This window comes from Hevea brasiliensis, chromosome 9 (assembly GCF_030052815.1).
Source record: "Hevea brasiliensis isolate MT/VB/25A 57/8 chromosome 9, ASM3005281v1, whole genome shotgun sequence".
Classification (NCBI taxonomy): Eukaryota; Viridiplantae; Streptophyta; class Magnoliopsida; order Malpighiales; family Euphorbiaceae; genus Hevea; species Hevea brasiliensis.
The window spans coordinates 26,620,118-26,636,375 of NC_079501.1; the positions used below are offsets into that span (position 1 = coordinate 26,620,118).

The 16,258-nt window shown below is 32.0% G+C and overlaps 2 protein-coding genes across 2 annotated transcripts; both read left to right on the forward strand.

Annotated features, from left to right (window-relative positions):
• Window positions 1-311: 311 nt before the first annotated feature.
• Window positions 312-2,759, forward strand: LOC110636318 (non-specific lipid transfer protein GPI-anchored 7). Its single transcript, XM_021785973.2, has 3 exons — window positions 312-762; window positions 934-966; window positions 2,405-2,759. The coding sequence occupies exons 1-3, from the start codon at window positions 438-440 to the stop codon at window positions 2,488-2,490; spliced, it is 444 nt and encodes a 147-aa protein (XP_021641665.1). The 5' UTR covers window positions 312-437; the 3' UTR covers window positions 2,491-2,759.
• Window positions 2,760-3,667: 908 nt separating this feature from the next.
• LOC110636317 (FAM10 family protein At4g22670) lies at window positions 3,668-11,319 on the forward strand. Its single transcript, XM_021785972.2, has 11 exons — window positions 3,668-3,905; window positions 3,995-4,046; window positions 4,167-4,328; window positions 4,454-4,541; window positions 4,642-4,722; window positions 4,821-4,885; window positions 5,013-5,153; window positions 8,068-8,184; window positions 8,272-8,475; window positions 8,829-8,886; window positions 10,981-11,319. The coding sequence occupies exons 1-11, from the start codon at window positions 3,796-3,798 to the stop codon at window positions 11,076-11,078; spliced, it is 1,176 nt and encodes a 391-aa protein (XP_021641664.2). The 5' UTR covers window positions 3,668-3,795; the 3' UTR covers window positions 11,079-11,319.
• Window positions 11,320-16,258: the final 4,939 nt, after the last annotated feature.

The following is a 16,258-nucleotide window of genomic DNA, read 5'->3' on the forward strand; positions in this document are numbered from 1 at the left end:
AATAACTATTAATTATAAAATTAATTATTTATTAAAATCTTAAAGACTAAATAGATGAATTTTAAAAATATAAAAATTATATGTAAATTTTATTAAATATTAAGAACTAAATTATAATTTATTTTATTTTAATGAGGGATTTATTTGTAATTAATTAACATTTTAAAGAATGTTAAAGTAATTAACTTATATTTTAATTAATTAATATTAAAAAATTGGTGCATGAATCTCACTTCTACGGAGAAGGGTAAATTTGATATAGGTCAAAAGATTTGAGTAAATTGAGCTAAAAAGTTAAAATTGAATAAAACTGGATATTGACAAAAGTTAGGGGGTAAAAATGAACTTTATCCCCTTATAAAATATAGAGGAAGAATTGAAAAACCAAAAAGAGCCAACTACTTCTCGCCCACCCTCTCTCCTTCGCTCCCAAGAAAATGGCTTCCTCAACAACAATGTCCACGGTGGTGATGATGGTGGCCTTCCTACTTTTGAGCACCAGCACAACCACAACAAATGCGCAGAACGTAGCATCTTGTGCTCAGAAGCTAATCCCATGCGGCGACTACCTCAACACAACAACCACCCCTCCAGAGTCTTGCTGTGGCTCCATCAAAGAAGCCGTAACTAACGAGCTCCCTTGCCTCTGCAACCTCTATAACTCCCCTGGTTTGCTCCAAAGCTTTAACATCAATATCACTCAGGCCCTGGCCCTCACCCGGCGATGCGGGGTTAACGCTGATCTCTCTGCTTGCACCAAAGGTAAAATTAAAATTGCGTATTTGTTTTCAGAAATCAGGATTGTGTGCGAGTTTTTTACTATTGAATACGAAGCGATTTGGAATGGATAGTGGTTTGTTAGTTGGGTAATTGGGTTGTGGGGTTGGGTTTGGTTAGTTCACTACTAATCGCCTACTAAATATTTTGCTGCAGCTGAATCGCCAGGTTCCGTGCCCCCACCTCCAGGTAAAATTCTGCTCCTATCCTATGGCTTCAAAACAACTCTCTTTCTCTATTCAAATTCCTTTATTTTTTTTCTTTTTCATTTGTTTTTGGATCTCTGGAGCTAAACATGGCCTCGGTTGGAATTATGAACCAAATCAAGTTAAAATTGAATTAGTTTCAAATCAAAATTAAAACTATCTTCTAATTAATATTATTGAAATTGAAGTTAATATCGAAATGAAAATCAGCTCTGGTTTTTCGGAGCAAATGTTGCGTACTTTGACTTAATGAATTATAGTGGCCACCTAACACATTTTGAACTGGGGCAGTTAACTTTTGTCCCCATGTGGTTTCCTATCTATGCTTTTTCTTCTTTTTTTTTCAAATTCAATGGAGGGCAATGATGATGACTGTACCATGGCAAAGATAGTCCTATTCGTTTCTTATAATGAAATGAATAGAAAAAATTATTATTTAATTTTTTTATTTTAATAAAATTAATTATTTAATATTTATATTTTTTAAAAAATATTATTTAATTTTTATAAAAATTAAATAATTATTTAGTCATGAATTAAATTTTTTATTCTCATTATTAAAATTTATTATTTAATTTTTTTATTTTAATGAAGTTAATTAATTAATTTTTATATTTTAACAAAATATAATAATTAATTTATGTAATTTGACTTTATAAATTATTTAATTTTATAATTATTTTTTAATATTTAAATTATCTTAATTTTCTTACCTTTATTTGTTTTTTATTATTTTTTATTTCTCTCTATATTTTTTTTATGCATTCACACTTTTCTCTCATTTATTCTCTCTTTGTTTTCATTTGTCAATAAATAAAAATAGTATAAGTTATCTACACAAAACAGTTAATTAATTTCTTTAAATTTTTATGTAGAAAAAAATATAAAAGTGATGTTTAAATAATTATAAACTAAAAAAAAATTAAATTAAGATTTAGTCTTTACATAGTAAAATCTTAATTTTTATCTAAGAATATATTTTTCAAAATACATGAACTAATTAATTAATTTTACTAAAATAGAAAGATTAAATAGTTATATTTTTTAAAATACATGGATCAATTAATTAGTAAATAATAATATGAGTAGAATGGGTAACGAAAAATTTAACGAGGACTAAATAATTTAACAAAAATTTTTACTTAAAGTAAAAGAATCAAATAGTTAATTTTATTAAAATATAATAATTAAATAATAATTTTTTTAATAAATAAATAGAAATATTCTAACTTGAGACTTCTCTATATTTTTATTTTAGAGGTAAATAAAGATTAATCAAATTATTCTATTGATCGGGTTTTATATTTTAATTTTGCAAAATTATGATATGTATATATATAAAGTTTAAATTGTTAGCTACGCTGCCTTTCCTCTGAAATGATTGGTGTTGATATTCAAGAATGGCATGCATTTGTTTACAGGAGTGCCAGGAAATGATGGCAGCAGAATGGCGTGGACTGGATTTTCTGGCTTGCTCTTATTATGGGTCTCTTCTCTATTTTATTAGGCCACTTGCCACCAACATTGGACTTTGAAGATATGATTATTATAATAATTAATAGTAATATATACGTATATACATACGTGATGATGAGATCATTCATGCATTAGGGAGCTGTATTACTATTTCCATCAGTCGGAGATTTTGTTATTCTCTTGTTTAATATCCCATTTATTTGAACATTGTTGTCGCTGTAATTCTCCTATTTGTTATACTTTCGATACATTTATGTTGTGATTTTTACTACATTAGTGTTGAAAATTGAGTTTTTGATACTTTCTGCTCTTCCTTCAGCTATGCATGGTCATTTTTTTGCTTTAATTTCTCTGAAAGTAGTTGTGGATGATCATATTTCTCCTGTAACGCAACATGACTTTATATATATGCACTCTACCTTGTCAAGTTTCTCCATTGCCGTATCTTTCAACTCTTCTTCCATCAACAACTATTCATGGTATAACTAATTTCTCTCATCTGAGAATACAATTTTCTTCTTAAAAAAAAAAAAATCCTGCCACAAATCGAGCACAAAAAAATTCAATTAGGACAGGAACAACCTGATGCATAGTTTTAGGTGTCCATGGGGCTCAGTTTGGGCTGGGATTTTGACTGAGGTCGTTGGAGTTGCGCCTCGTAAGATAGAAGCTTGTTGATCCCGTGACCTGGGTCTGTAATCCACTTTTTGTAGCATTTCGAGTTAGCGGGCCGGAGTCATTGTGATTATATAATTAAAGCACTCTGTTTTAAATTTTGGGTCGAGCCCGAACGCTAACCCAACTCATTGCTAGTTTGCTTTTTCTAGTGGACCTGCTTCCTGCATGTATCTAAAGATGATAGGTTTGAGCTTCCACAGTAAACAAACAAAATGAAGAACTCCAGCTCACCATATGCCGAATTGGTGGCGGAGAATACAAACAGCAAATATGAGTCTCGATTTGGTCTTTTCTATAACCCAAATATGTAAATTTGGCAAAAATCCCATATTATATTTAGACCATTTTAATAGAATTTTCATCCAATGAGCACTTGATAAACCTCTGGAGTGAGCCTAAAAATTATTGATCGATTCGATCTGAATTTGACTGGATCGGTTCGGAGCCCAACTGCAACTATGTCTGGGCCCGCCTCACTGTGAAACAGATGAATCCTCAGACTGCATTTGAAAGCCATTAAAAATAAAATGAACTCCACATCCGAATAGAAGGTGCTAGAAGAACCGTGCGTACTTCGTCACACTTTTGTCTCCTCAGTTTCCTTTACTCCGTTCTCTACTCTTTGATCAATTTCTGCCTTTGCTACACCACACGCAAAATGGACGCAGCTAAAGTCAAAGAACTGAAGCTTTTCATCGAACAATGCAAATCCAATCCCTCCATTCTTAGCGATCCTTCCCTATCCTTCTTCCGCGACTACCTCGAGAGGTAAAAACTCTCCTATCTATTGGAGTTTCACGCACTCTCTCTATTTTTTTTCTCTCTCATTTTTGGTTTTCTTGGATTCATTCCTTCAGTCTCGACGCTAAGCTCCCTCCATCTGCTTACAACCACGCAGACTCCAAATCGGTACTGTTTTTATGCTCCCTTTTCACTGGTTTCCTGTTTCGGTTTTGTGCAAATCAATTGTTTTCTGTATGTGTATTTAATTTGTTACGTGGCAATATTTGTTGTACTTTGGGGTTTCAGAAGAGCTATGTCGTGGAGGAGAGCGACGAGGAAATTGAGGATAAGGAAGCTCCACAAAGAGAGCCCGAAGAGGAAGAAGAGGAGGAGGAGGATGAGATAATCGAATCGGACATTGAGCTTGAGGGCGAGACTGTTGAGCCTGATAATGATCCTCCTCAGAAGGTATTGTTTGGGAATTACATCCTTTATGTGGTTGATTTTATTTTATTCTTGGAATCTGATAATTATTTGCATGTCCCCTGCCCTCTATTTCTCTTTCCATTGCGTATGGGTATGGCTGTTTGCAGATGGGTGACCCGTCAGTAGAAGTCACAGAGGAGAATCGCGAGGCTTCGCAAGGGGCAAAGGCCAAAGCTATGGAGGCCATCTCTGAAGGTATTAGAATGACTGTGTGGGTAGATGCTTTTGTATAATGTTAGTGTTATATGGTTTGTAAGTTTATGACTGTAAAATCTGGTGTTCCTTTTCACTGCAGGTAAACTGGAGGAAGCGATTGACCACTTATCTGAGGCTATTTCCCTCAATCCGACTTCAGCAATCATGTATGCGACCAGAGGTAAATGTTGATTAGTGGTTATGGTTTACTTAGCTTGGGATTGGTGTGTGTTTTCTTGTTTTTATTGATTAGTTTGGTGTATACCTGATATGTTACAGCTACTGTTTATATCAAAATGAAGAAACCCAATGCTGCCATCCGGGATGCTAATGCTGCACTTGAGGTTGTTACTAAACTTATTTGCACAGCTTCTCTATGTGTCCATTTTTTAAACAATATATAAATTATGAATAGGGTGGCTATGTGATACTTTAAGCCAAAGTTTGAATTCTGACAATTTTCTGTTTCAGATTAACCCAGATTCAGCTAAGGGCTACAAATCTCGTGGCATGGCACGAGCAATGCTTGGTCAGTGGGAAGAGGCTGCCAAAGACCTTCACCTGGCATCAAAGTTAGATTATGATGAGGAAATAAGTGCCGTACTCAAGAAGGTCTCTCTAACTCTCTCTCTCTCTCTCTCTCTCTCACACACACACACACACACACACACATGCACACACACACACACGCACGTGCGCAAACACACACACTGATTTACGTGACTGTCAGACATTCAGCTCTTAGAATTAGACAAATAACTCGTACTATTTCCTGTCTCTATTCCAACCACATCGCTGGATAACATCAAGGAGTGGCTTAACACAATTGATCTCAAGTGTTATGAGAGTAGATTAAATCTGAACTTGCTGCCTATATTGAAAACTGTCACACTGATGAGAGTGAAAAATTCGTAGAGGATGGTGGTTGGGAATTTCGAATCATGGAACTTAGTGATTTGCAATTTCAAATTTGACTCAGGATCTGAAGAAGAAGATGATGATAGTGAGTCACTGCTGGAGTCTGATGATGGGGAGAATGAGGATTCTGAGAGAGACTCGGGTGTGGATGAACCGATGAGGGAGGTATGAGGAGAGAGCGTAATTACCTAAGTCGCTTGCCCTTCTCTCTCCCCCCCACCCTTCTCTTTCCCTTCTTCTCTTCCGAACCATGAACTAGGATGTGTGTCCCAGAACGCGATACTCCAGTGTTCCAAAAACACATGGGAACATGCCCTGGTTCCCTGAAATAGGGGTTCCAAACAAGCAGGCAGCAGCAACACAAGAAAGAGAAAGACTAAGAAGGGAAAGCAAAGAAGAAGAAACAATAAGTAGATAGCGGCAACTCAAAAGGAGAAAGAAAGGAGGAGGAGGGATGCATGCGTAAATGGCGTTCAAGGACTGCTTTTTTCATCTCTGCATTTTAGTGGGTTAGCTGGCACTTGGCAGTAGGTTTGTGTAGAAAAATGTGAAATGAAGACCTTGGGAGTCCTTTTTCTTTTTTTCTTGATCATTATAGGTGGCAGTGAAAATTGTGAAATGTCTTGAAGAAATGCAATAAATATTTTTAATTAATTTATTAACAGAAAGATAAGAGCTTTTAAAAAATATAAATTTTTTAATTTTAATTATATTTTTAATTATTTAAAATTGTATTATTTCATTTAATATTAAATAATGTTCATATTATGCTGAAAATTTATCATATAATGAATTTTTAATTTTTTTATAAATTATAATCTATGTACTGAATAAATATAATTGGCAAACCGCAAATCAAATTGGTGTACCAATTGAGTCTACCCCTACATACCTGTATTTCATTAAGTGATGTACCACGATCCAGAGTATCGTCCAGGTAACTATGGGAGAGAGGCATCACAAAAGGGGTTAGGGACTTAGGGCTGTATCTATATAGAGATTAAACAGTAGTCTCTTTCTCTAAAATGACAACACAAATATAGGTATTAAGTAGGGATAAATTTTGGTTCGGTTATATATGTATACACACCTTAAATGAACTGAAATATCGAAATTTATCTAAAATATTAGCTGAAACTGAATCAATTGATTGAATAACTGAACCAAAAAATTGAAATAAATCGGATCGGTTCAGTTTGGTTCTTGGTTAAAGTTGTAATCTGCTCAGCTCTAGTTAACATGCTATGTGGATCCTTTGTTTCAGGATTTTGGAGATTGATTCTTTCTTTCTTTTTTTTTTTTAAATTTTTATTTGCATAAAAAAAACTCTAACATGTTATTTAGGTCCTTTGTTTCTTGATTGTTTGTGAGGAGGATGTTAGTCATAGGATTAAAGCCGGATGGTTGAAATGGAGATGTGCCACGGGAGTTTTATGTGATCGTAAAATTCCTAATAAATTAAAAGGAAAATTTTACCGTACAGCTATACGACCGGCTATGTTATATGGTAGTGAGTGTTGGGCACTGAAAGAGTCGTATGCATCTAAGTTAAGAGTTGCAGAGATGAGAATGTTAAGGTGAATGAGTGGCCATACTAGACTAGATAAAGTCCGTAATGAAATTATTAGAGAAAAGGTAGGAGTGGTGCCAATTGAAGATAAGTTGAGAGAAGGGAGATTAAGGTGGTTTGGTCATGTGAAGCGTAGACATACGGAGGCTCCAGTTAGACAAATAGAGCACATTAGGTTAGAGGATAAAAAGAAAAAAAGAGGTAGACCTAAATTGACTTGGAGGAGAGTAGTTCAACATGACTTAGAAGTATTACACATTTCTGAGAATTTAACCCAAAATCATTCAGAGTGGAAAAAGCGAATCCATATAGCCGACCCCAAATTTTTGGGATAAAGGCTTAGTTGAGTTGAGTTGAGTTGAGTTGAGTTTCTTGATTATTTGTCCTCTGTTTTTAGGTTATCTATTTTTTTTTCTTTCTTTTTGCTAACAACACTAATAGTGCTATTTGGGTTTGTTAGTATATATCTAGAATGCCAATATTTTGGGTTTATATTATTTTCTAACAAATTATTGTATTGTTATATTAAAGAGGGGGAAAAAAAGGAAGAAGATGTCATTGTGAAGTCTATATTCATTTTATGTATTTTTTTTTTCTATGTTTATTAATGCTTTGTAGATTGGTAATTTTGATAAATTTGGTTAAGTGGAGCTAATATCTATGATTATTTGATTTTAATTTTAATTTTTATTAAATTTTTTGGCACCTCACCTCATTCAGGTGCAAAGTGCACGAAGACCCCTTTGTGCCTTATTGGGCCTTTCTCCTTTAATAAGTGTGTGTAGCATTCAGTTTCTGGATATTACGTCAATTGTTGATTATGATATATGTAACATGCTATATGTAGTTTAAGGCTTAAGTGGGTCACTTATAGTTTGCTATTTAAAATTCTCAATTTCAATGACATTAAAATGGGAAAAAAGGAGTTTAGCTGACTTGTTTCCAAAGAAATAAGTTAATTTGATTGAAGGTGCTTACTTGAAATTTTATTGGTGCATGAAATTTTATTTATCTCACACCAACTGCTTTACCATGTAGGTTGAACCCAATGCACACAAGATTGAGGATCATCGGAGGAAGTATGAAAGGTTGGGCAAAGAGAGAGAGGATAGAAAGATTGAACGTGAGAGACAACGTCGACGTGCCAAAGCACAGGTAGCTGTAATCATGTTCATTTTTCAACACTCTTGTTTACTAATCTCTTTACATGTTGATGCTTATTTTGTTGAACCCTGTATACAGGCTGAGTATGAGAAGGCAAAAAAGCAAGAGCAATCTTCTTCTAGCAGAAAACCTGGAGGTATGCCTGGTGGATTTCCTGGTGGAATGCCGGGAGGAATGCCTGGTGGGTTTCCTGGTGGAATGCCAGGAGGAATGCCTGGAGGTTTTCCAGGTGCCATGCCAGGGGGAATGCCAGGAAATGTCGATTTCAGTACAATCTTGAATGTAAGTATATTTGAGATTGTTTATAGTTTTCCTTTTTATATTCCCTAAAAAATTTGAAGGTTTTTTTTTCCCCCTCTTGAACTTGCTCATATTTGGGGAAAAAAATTGCTCTTATACCTTGTCCCACTATAATGGGAGTGACTAATGACCACATGTTTTACTTTGATCATATGATAATCTTTCTTGCTGTCAGAGATGTGCAAATGCACATGTACAAGCAAATGGGCACACTGCACATGCACACGTTGACGTGGATGCATAGATATAAATTCAGTCTTGCCTAAATTGTTGTAGATAAATGAATTCTTAAAGTCAGTGAAAGCTCTGTCCTATAATTTGTCCTTTTTTGGCAGGACCCAGAACTGATGACTGCTTTTAGTGATCCTGAAGTCATGACTGCCCTTCAAGATGGTACAATTTTTGTTTTTTAGCATTACTATTTTTTTATTTGTTTTTCATTCTCATCTTGTATTTTAAACCTTGACTATTTAACAAATTGGCATGTTGTTGAGCATTTATTTTACGCTACCCATTGAATTATAGTGGATGTCCCAGTAATGATGTTAAAAGGTGGCACAACCTTTTGAAATTTGAACAAGTTATTTATGCTTCTATATTTAATGGAAACCGTGGTTTTGCTTTTCAATAGGACTTTTTATATATTAGATGAACCTTTTCTTGGATGTAGATGAAACTAGTCATGTTCCTGAATTTCTTAGAAATATTTAATGCTTAATTTCTGTAGGATGCAAACAATGCTTGCTTTTTTGATTTTGGTGTTGATCCATTCCATATTGGGTACTCAATAGTATCTCAATAGCTAAATGCATACATGGCCAGCTGATTCTGCCCTGGTTTGGGCCTGAATTGGTGGTTCCAGTTCAAGGGGACTGAAACTGGTATTCCGGGATATTCCTGGTTTGGTTCCAGTTTAGTTCTGGCTTTGATCAAAGCCAATGGTTGAATTTTTTTTTTCTTAATTTTTTTAGAAGGAAGAAAAAAATCCAGTTGGGTCAGGAACTGAACTGTTAGGTTCTGGTCCAGTTCAATGTCATTTTGGTCAATCCAAATTTTGACCTGCATCAATTTGAATCAGTTCAATTTGAATTTACCCAGTTTGGCTCTGGTTCTGAATCGGCCCTCTGCCAAGTCTAGCTACATGTTATGCTGCATAAGTGAATCTTGTAATACAATGATAATAATCGAAAATTCTTGGTGTATATCTATTTTTTCTACAAGTTTGATTTTGTAATCAGCATTATGTGCGGGATAAATTATTGAACCATGTATTTCTCTTAAAATTTTAATTTTCAAAAAGAGGATCATGGAATTTGGCATATCTAATTTTTTAAGCATGTTTTTGATGATGGGGATTAGAGAGTAGCATATTTGTCAAAGAGGTGTGTGGTTTGCCTCAGGTTCAAGGTGCACTGGGCCCAAGGGTCTGAGCCTCAAAGGTAGGTGATGTTACTTAGGCGCATGCCTACTTGTTGGGGCTGGGAGGCATAAAAAAGGCATACTTCATAAACCTTCACATTCAGCGAGCTTCTTATACTAAAAGATCACCATCACTAGACCTGGAAATTGGATGCCCGTATCCGGCATTGATATGCCCCAGAATGTTACCGGAATTTCCATCTCTGTTGCCAAGATTATGTCAGAGCACTTTTTCCCAGGTCACCCGCAGCTGATCTTTCAATTTATGGGGGTGCATAGGTCACATGCGGCTGATCTTTCAATTTATGGGGTGTACACGCCTTAAATCCTTTTCCTTCTGTCTTGTTTGGATCGTCTTTGTTTCTATCTTCTGCTGTCCTTGGTTACTGCTGCTTCTGTTTTCATTATGCTTTTTTTTTTAAAAATTTTTCTATTTCTTTTTTTCCTCTAATTCATGAAATTAGCACAATTAACTCCCTTTATCCTTTATTCTTGACAAATTTATTTAAATTGATGGCTTCTATGGGAATGCAGTTCCCTCGTGTGGAGATACCGGAAAGACACATCTTGATTGGTGTGCTAATTTGGCTAAATTGTGGCAAATTTTAATTAGTAACTTCCTCCATTCTCTATTATTGACAAATTTTAACTCTTTTTTGAATTGTGAGTGTATGTTCAATTTTTTCAAGGTGTTTAATTTGTTGTATGTTCAATTGGTGATTAATTTGCTTACTTAAGATTTATTATATAGAATTAATTTCTTTATTTTTTTTGAAGGTTGATTATTAATTTCTTAAATATGTTATGAAATTAAATAATATTGAATTTCTGTAGAATTTTTTTTCCATCTCGTGTCACTTCGGCGTGCACTTGCACCTTGTGCTTAGGCTCAAAGATCTCTTGGTGCCTTGGATACTGGGCAAGGCCTTATTTTACAATTCTTCTTTTCTCAATCTAATGACCATTTGCATGTCTACACATAATATTTCACTTGTGGTAATTTACTGAATTTCCCCTTGTGCATATCTGATCATTATTCTTAATGTATTTGGATGATGGTGTCTGCAGTAATGAAGAACCCGGCTAATCTCGCTAAGCACCAAGCGAATCCCAAGGTAGCTCCTGTAATTGCTAAGATGATGGGCAAATTCGCTGGCCCAAAATGAATGGTGCTCAAAGTTGACTTTGTAGGGAGCCTGGTCATCCCGGTGTCACATCTTTGATACTTGTGTAATTATTCCTCTGCAAGTACTGTTCAGTTGATTGGCATGAACCATGCATGGTTATTACATTTACGTGTGGGATTTTTTTTTTCCCTGTGGACTGAACTGATTCATTTCATAGGATGAAAATGTTTCATTGAAATTTCAGGTAGTAAGTTTTTGAGGCGTGATTATTTGATGGTAATAGTTTCTCGGATTCAATAAGTTGTTTTTATGTGTTTTCAAGGAGCCATTCCTCATATTTAACCGATTGATGATTTGGGTTGACGTGGTTAATTGAGGCTGAGGGAAGGCATTTCATTATTACTAGCATTCTTTGTACAGGACAATTCTAATAAGCAATATTCCGAAGAATATTGACCCTTCTAATTCATTGAACGTTTTGGGCTTCTGCGAAACGCCCTGGATAGAAGCCTGACCGTATGACAATGGTTTTTCATTCCCCTATTGAATCGACTGCTTGAGAATCACAGGTACCTGGGGTGATTTCTGGATGTAGGAAAGGGTTTTTTCATGAGGATATTAAAAGTTAATTTAAAATTAAATTTAATATATTTTATTCATTAAAATTTAAAATAAATAAATAATTTTTTCTCAAATTACTTTTTCAAGCTTTGTATAGCATCTTAACTTCAAATTGAATTTGAAACTTATTAATTTCAATACCTGAATTATTAGACCAAGCCTTTATTGGTGGATGTATATTATCCTCTATTTAAAATTTTATAAGAATTTAATTTAATTAATTTTTATTTTATAAAAATTTAATTTAATTGATTTCTGTTTTGATGATTTTCATGTTTAGAATAAACAAATTTAATTATTTTTAATTTAAAAAATATTAATTTAAAAAAATTAATTATAATTATATGAGAATTTAATTAATTTTTTTTTAATTATACAAAGCTGGAAAGGTGTTTCGAAACACCTTGAAACAAGAATATAACATGCGAGTATGATTATTAAATTATTTAATCAGTGAATTATTAAAAAAAAATAATTAAATATTATATTTATTAATATAATTAAGCAACTAAGTTTTACTTTTAGTATTAATATTTCAATATTTATTTGATTATATTTATATATATATTTTAATAATATTATTAAAATTTATATGAAAATATTAAAAAATTTAAATTTTAAATAAAATTATTCTCAATATTTATAGTTAATATATAAAATAAAAATAATGTTATAATCGAATAATGATGTTCTTAATATTTGTGAAATATTAATTATATATAAGAATAAAAAAATATATACATCATTTTAATAAATTTTTTGAATTACTATAAATAAAAGACTAATAGTTGAAAAAATATCTTATTTATTGACTAAATATAAATATAAAATTTTAAATGTTAAAATATCAATATAATTTATATTTTTACAAATTTTAAATTATAAAATTTTAAATGAACAAATTAATGGTTCTCAAGTGAATGGGTTAATGATTCAATCATTAGGTAATTTGATTTTTGTCAAATTAACTTCTTATTTAGTTTAATAAGAAAATCAGCCTGATCTTATATCTGGATCACCAATTTATTGAATCGACCCGCCAAATTAGTCTAAGTTTAATAACAATACATAGGATAATAACATTCCATGTGTGTTATGCAATTAATCCTAGGAACTGAATATACTTTTTGTATTTGTACGAAACACTTTTATACTGATTAAAGAAAGATTATAAAGACTTAAATACCCTTGTGCCTATTCTTTTTGACAATTTTCTTTATGAAGCTTTAAGGAAAAAAAAAAAAAAAAATAGCCCACAAAAAAATTTAAGTTTAGATAAATTTATTTTGCTGAAAAAGAAACCTCTCCTTGTTAGCATTCCTGTGCTTCTCCCCACCAAGCCCATCACCTTCAAAATCTCCCTAGCACAGTTTGTTCTGTACTTAGCAATTTCAAAGTTCAAACAGTCATCCAAGGAAAACGACCTGTCACCCATTGGGAATTTACCGACCAATGACATGTCTTTGTTGCGTCAAAAGATTGGTCAATAAGAGATGTTGAAAGTTTCAGTTCAGATATCTGCCCAATCGCATCCCAGAGGTTACCTACCTATCTCACCCTTTGCTTAATTTAGCCACCAAACCCATATAATAAGAATGCACCAAATTTCATCTTGCTGCCGACGAATCTGTGAAAGTTTCAATACGAAGATAGCTAATTCAAGCAAAAGTATACATCTCAATTACACAAAAAATAGAAAACCCTAACAAGATTTCTCAATCATTTCAATGGGTCTTCACCAAAATTCACAGATTAACAGGTACATGGTAGATCTCACTGGCTTTTCTTTTTCTCTACCAAGCACCTTTTTTCTATGTGTCCTTCTTTTTCTTGATGCAAATTAAAAGCAGCAATTTGACCCATCAAGGAAAATTTTATCTTTATTGGTCATTATTTTACTAATGGTGGAGTAGATTTTATGGAGCTTTCAGTTGGTCTTACCTCTACTTGATCATTTTTTACTAATTTTCCCAGCGGGCTGAGCATGCCCTTCCTCTCATTTTCTCCAGGATTGCCCTAAGTGTATCCATTGTTGATTGCAATTTCGAAAACAACACTGCATTTGTTTTCAACTTCTGTGGCTGCCATGGCAACCGCTCATAGGCTTCTAGCTAGGGCTATCTTTCTTCTTTTAGTTTCCAGCTAGGGTTATCTTTCTTCTTTTAGTTTGTTTGTTTTTACGGATTTATGTATTTTTAATTTGATTAGCTATAGTGTTCTGCTAATGACGACTAGATTACTCAAAAATTACGTAATTAATTAGGGAGTGTAATGATTTTTTTTTTTTAATTGATTCTACATTAATATAGCAAATCTGGAGTCCAAATTCTGTGGAAAATAGTAATTGCAATGCTTGTGAAGAATTCCTATTTGGTAGTTCACCAGTCGCTTTAATGTGTGCTTGATGATGTTTGAGGCATAATTATGCAATTTACTCCTTGGATGCTCATTATTGACGCAAGTGGGATATTTCAGTTGGTTTAAATTAATTGAGCCCGTTAAAATGTCATTAATATTATATATTTATTTATTTATTTATTTGTCACTTATGGGAATCAAGGGTAATCTACTGATCTTTCTGCACTGAGAACAGGGAGATATTGAATTCAAGTCTTTCATGTAGATCGAAGGCTACCTTTTAAGAATGGCAATAGGATGGGTACTTGATCTGACTGAACCTTAATAGAATAAGTTAGGTAGTATATAATCGGGTTTAGAATGGATTTGAGTTTAAATATTTAATACCCATGTTGTGTTTAGATTTTGTATGTTGGGTATGAGTTATCCAAATCTGTTTATATGAATATTTAACTAAAAATAAATATATATTTTTTATAATAATATTTATAAATTTTATATATTTTATTTTATATAAAATAGAATTTAAATATTTTATGAAATTATTAAAATTTTAAAATACAAATTATTAATAAAAATAATTTTTTATATAAATTATTAATTTATATGTATAAATTAAATGAATTTGAGTATTTTTCGAGTAATAATAAGAAAAAGTTTGGAACGAGTTCAAGTAGTTGGGAATAAATTCTAATCGAATTTAGGATGAGTTTGAATTTTAAAAATATTAATTAAGATCGTATTCGAATAGGATGATTTTCACGAGTGCTCTACCCGTTGTCAACACTACTACCTCCCACTGTATAAGGCTTACTTATAATCGGTCCATCAAGCCTCCATTAAATAAAAAAAGCACTATCACTTTTTAAAAAAAATTATGTATAACAATTCGAAAAGATATTTTAATTCGGAAAAAGGAGAGGAGAGATATCAAAATTGCAATGAGTTATATTTATTTATTTATTTTTACGGCAATTGCAATGAGTTGGGATGGGCACAAAATATAATTAAGTAAAGATAATGTGATAAAAAAAAAACTATGTTTGATATTAATTACAAATGGGGTGTGTGTGTTTCAATAAATATCATAGTTTTTCTTTGTCTCAAGCTATTGTTATAGTTAAAATGGATTTATCCTCAGCTCCATTATAATGCGAAAATATTTAACATACATAATTAAACTACATACAATCTTTTAGAATTGTAATTTCATTTGCATTAATAAATATGATTAAGATAAGGAGATGATTAACTTCCATTGAGTAATATTCACCATCAAACTCTAAAATAAAAAAAAAAATGGTAATTTGATATGACGAATACTCCTAAAATATTAGATATTATATGTAGTTATTTGTATATATATGTATAATTAATGTAGATTGGTAATAGAACCTCCTATAAATTTCAAAAATATGTTCTAATTCCATTTATTTTTTAGTTACAATTAGAAGTATTTTTAAGTCAGTTTTCGTACATGAAAATTAAGTATCTTCCTCAAATAATTTTAAAGATACATTTTCTCATATTAATTTGGTACATTCAAGATAAATAATTTTAGAGTGCTCTTTAGCAAAGTCACATCTTAATTCGTAAGAAATGAGAGTTTTCATCTTACCAACTAAACTAACCATATTAAATTTTTCTGATTTTATTTTGCCTATATGTATTGGGCTATTAAAATATAAATTTATTATTAAAACTTTAAACTCATAACTTTAAGTTTGTAGAATGAATTTTTCGATTGAGTGGTTTCATTAAAATTTCTCAAATTAAAAGATTTAGAATTTAAATCTTAACTTATTTATTAATTTAAAATTTTAATTAGCATAACATAAGTTTAATGTACTTTAACATGCAAAAATATATTTGAGATATAAAATTATTTTTGAGATGCTACTCATAAATTTCATCTTTTCTATTGGGGATTTCTTGACATTTGTTTTGTAAGGTAAGATATTATAATAATTCAATTTCAAATTTCAAATAATCTTATTAATTATCCTTAAAAAATTGAAAAAATGAAAAAGAAAAGTTTGTGCATGATTAGTCAAGTAGTATTTATTCATCATCTATGTTGTTAATGTTCACATGATTCTCCTTATTACTATTGATGGACGAAAGAAATCCTTTTAATAAAGGAGAAGCTTGCAACATCACATTTTTTATTCAGGAAACTGTAAAATTGAGAATTTTTTTTTGTACGGATTTATTATGAATCAAAATATAAAACATATTGA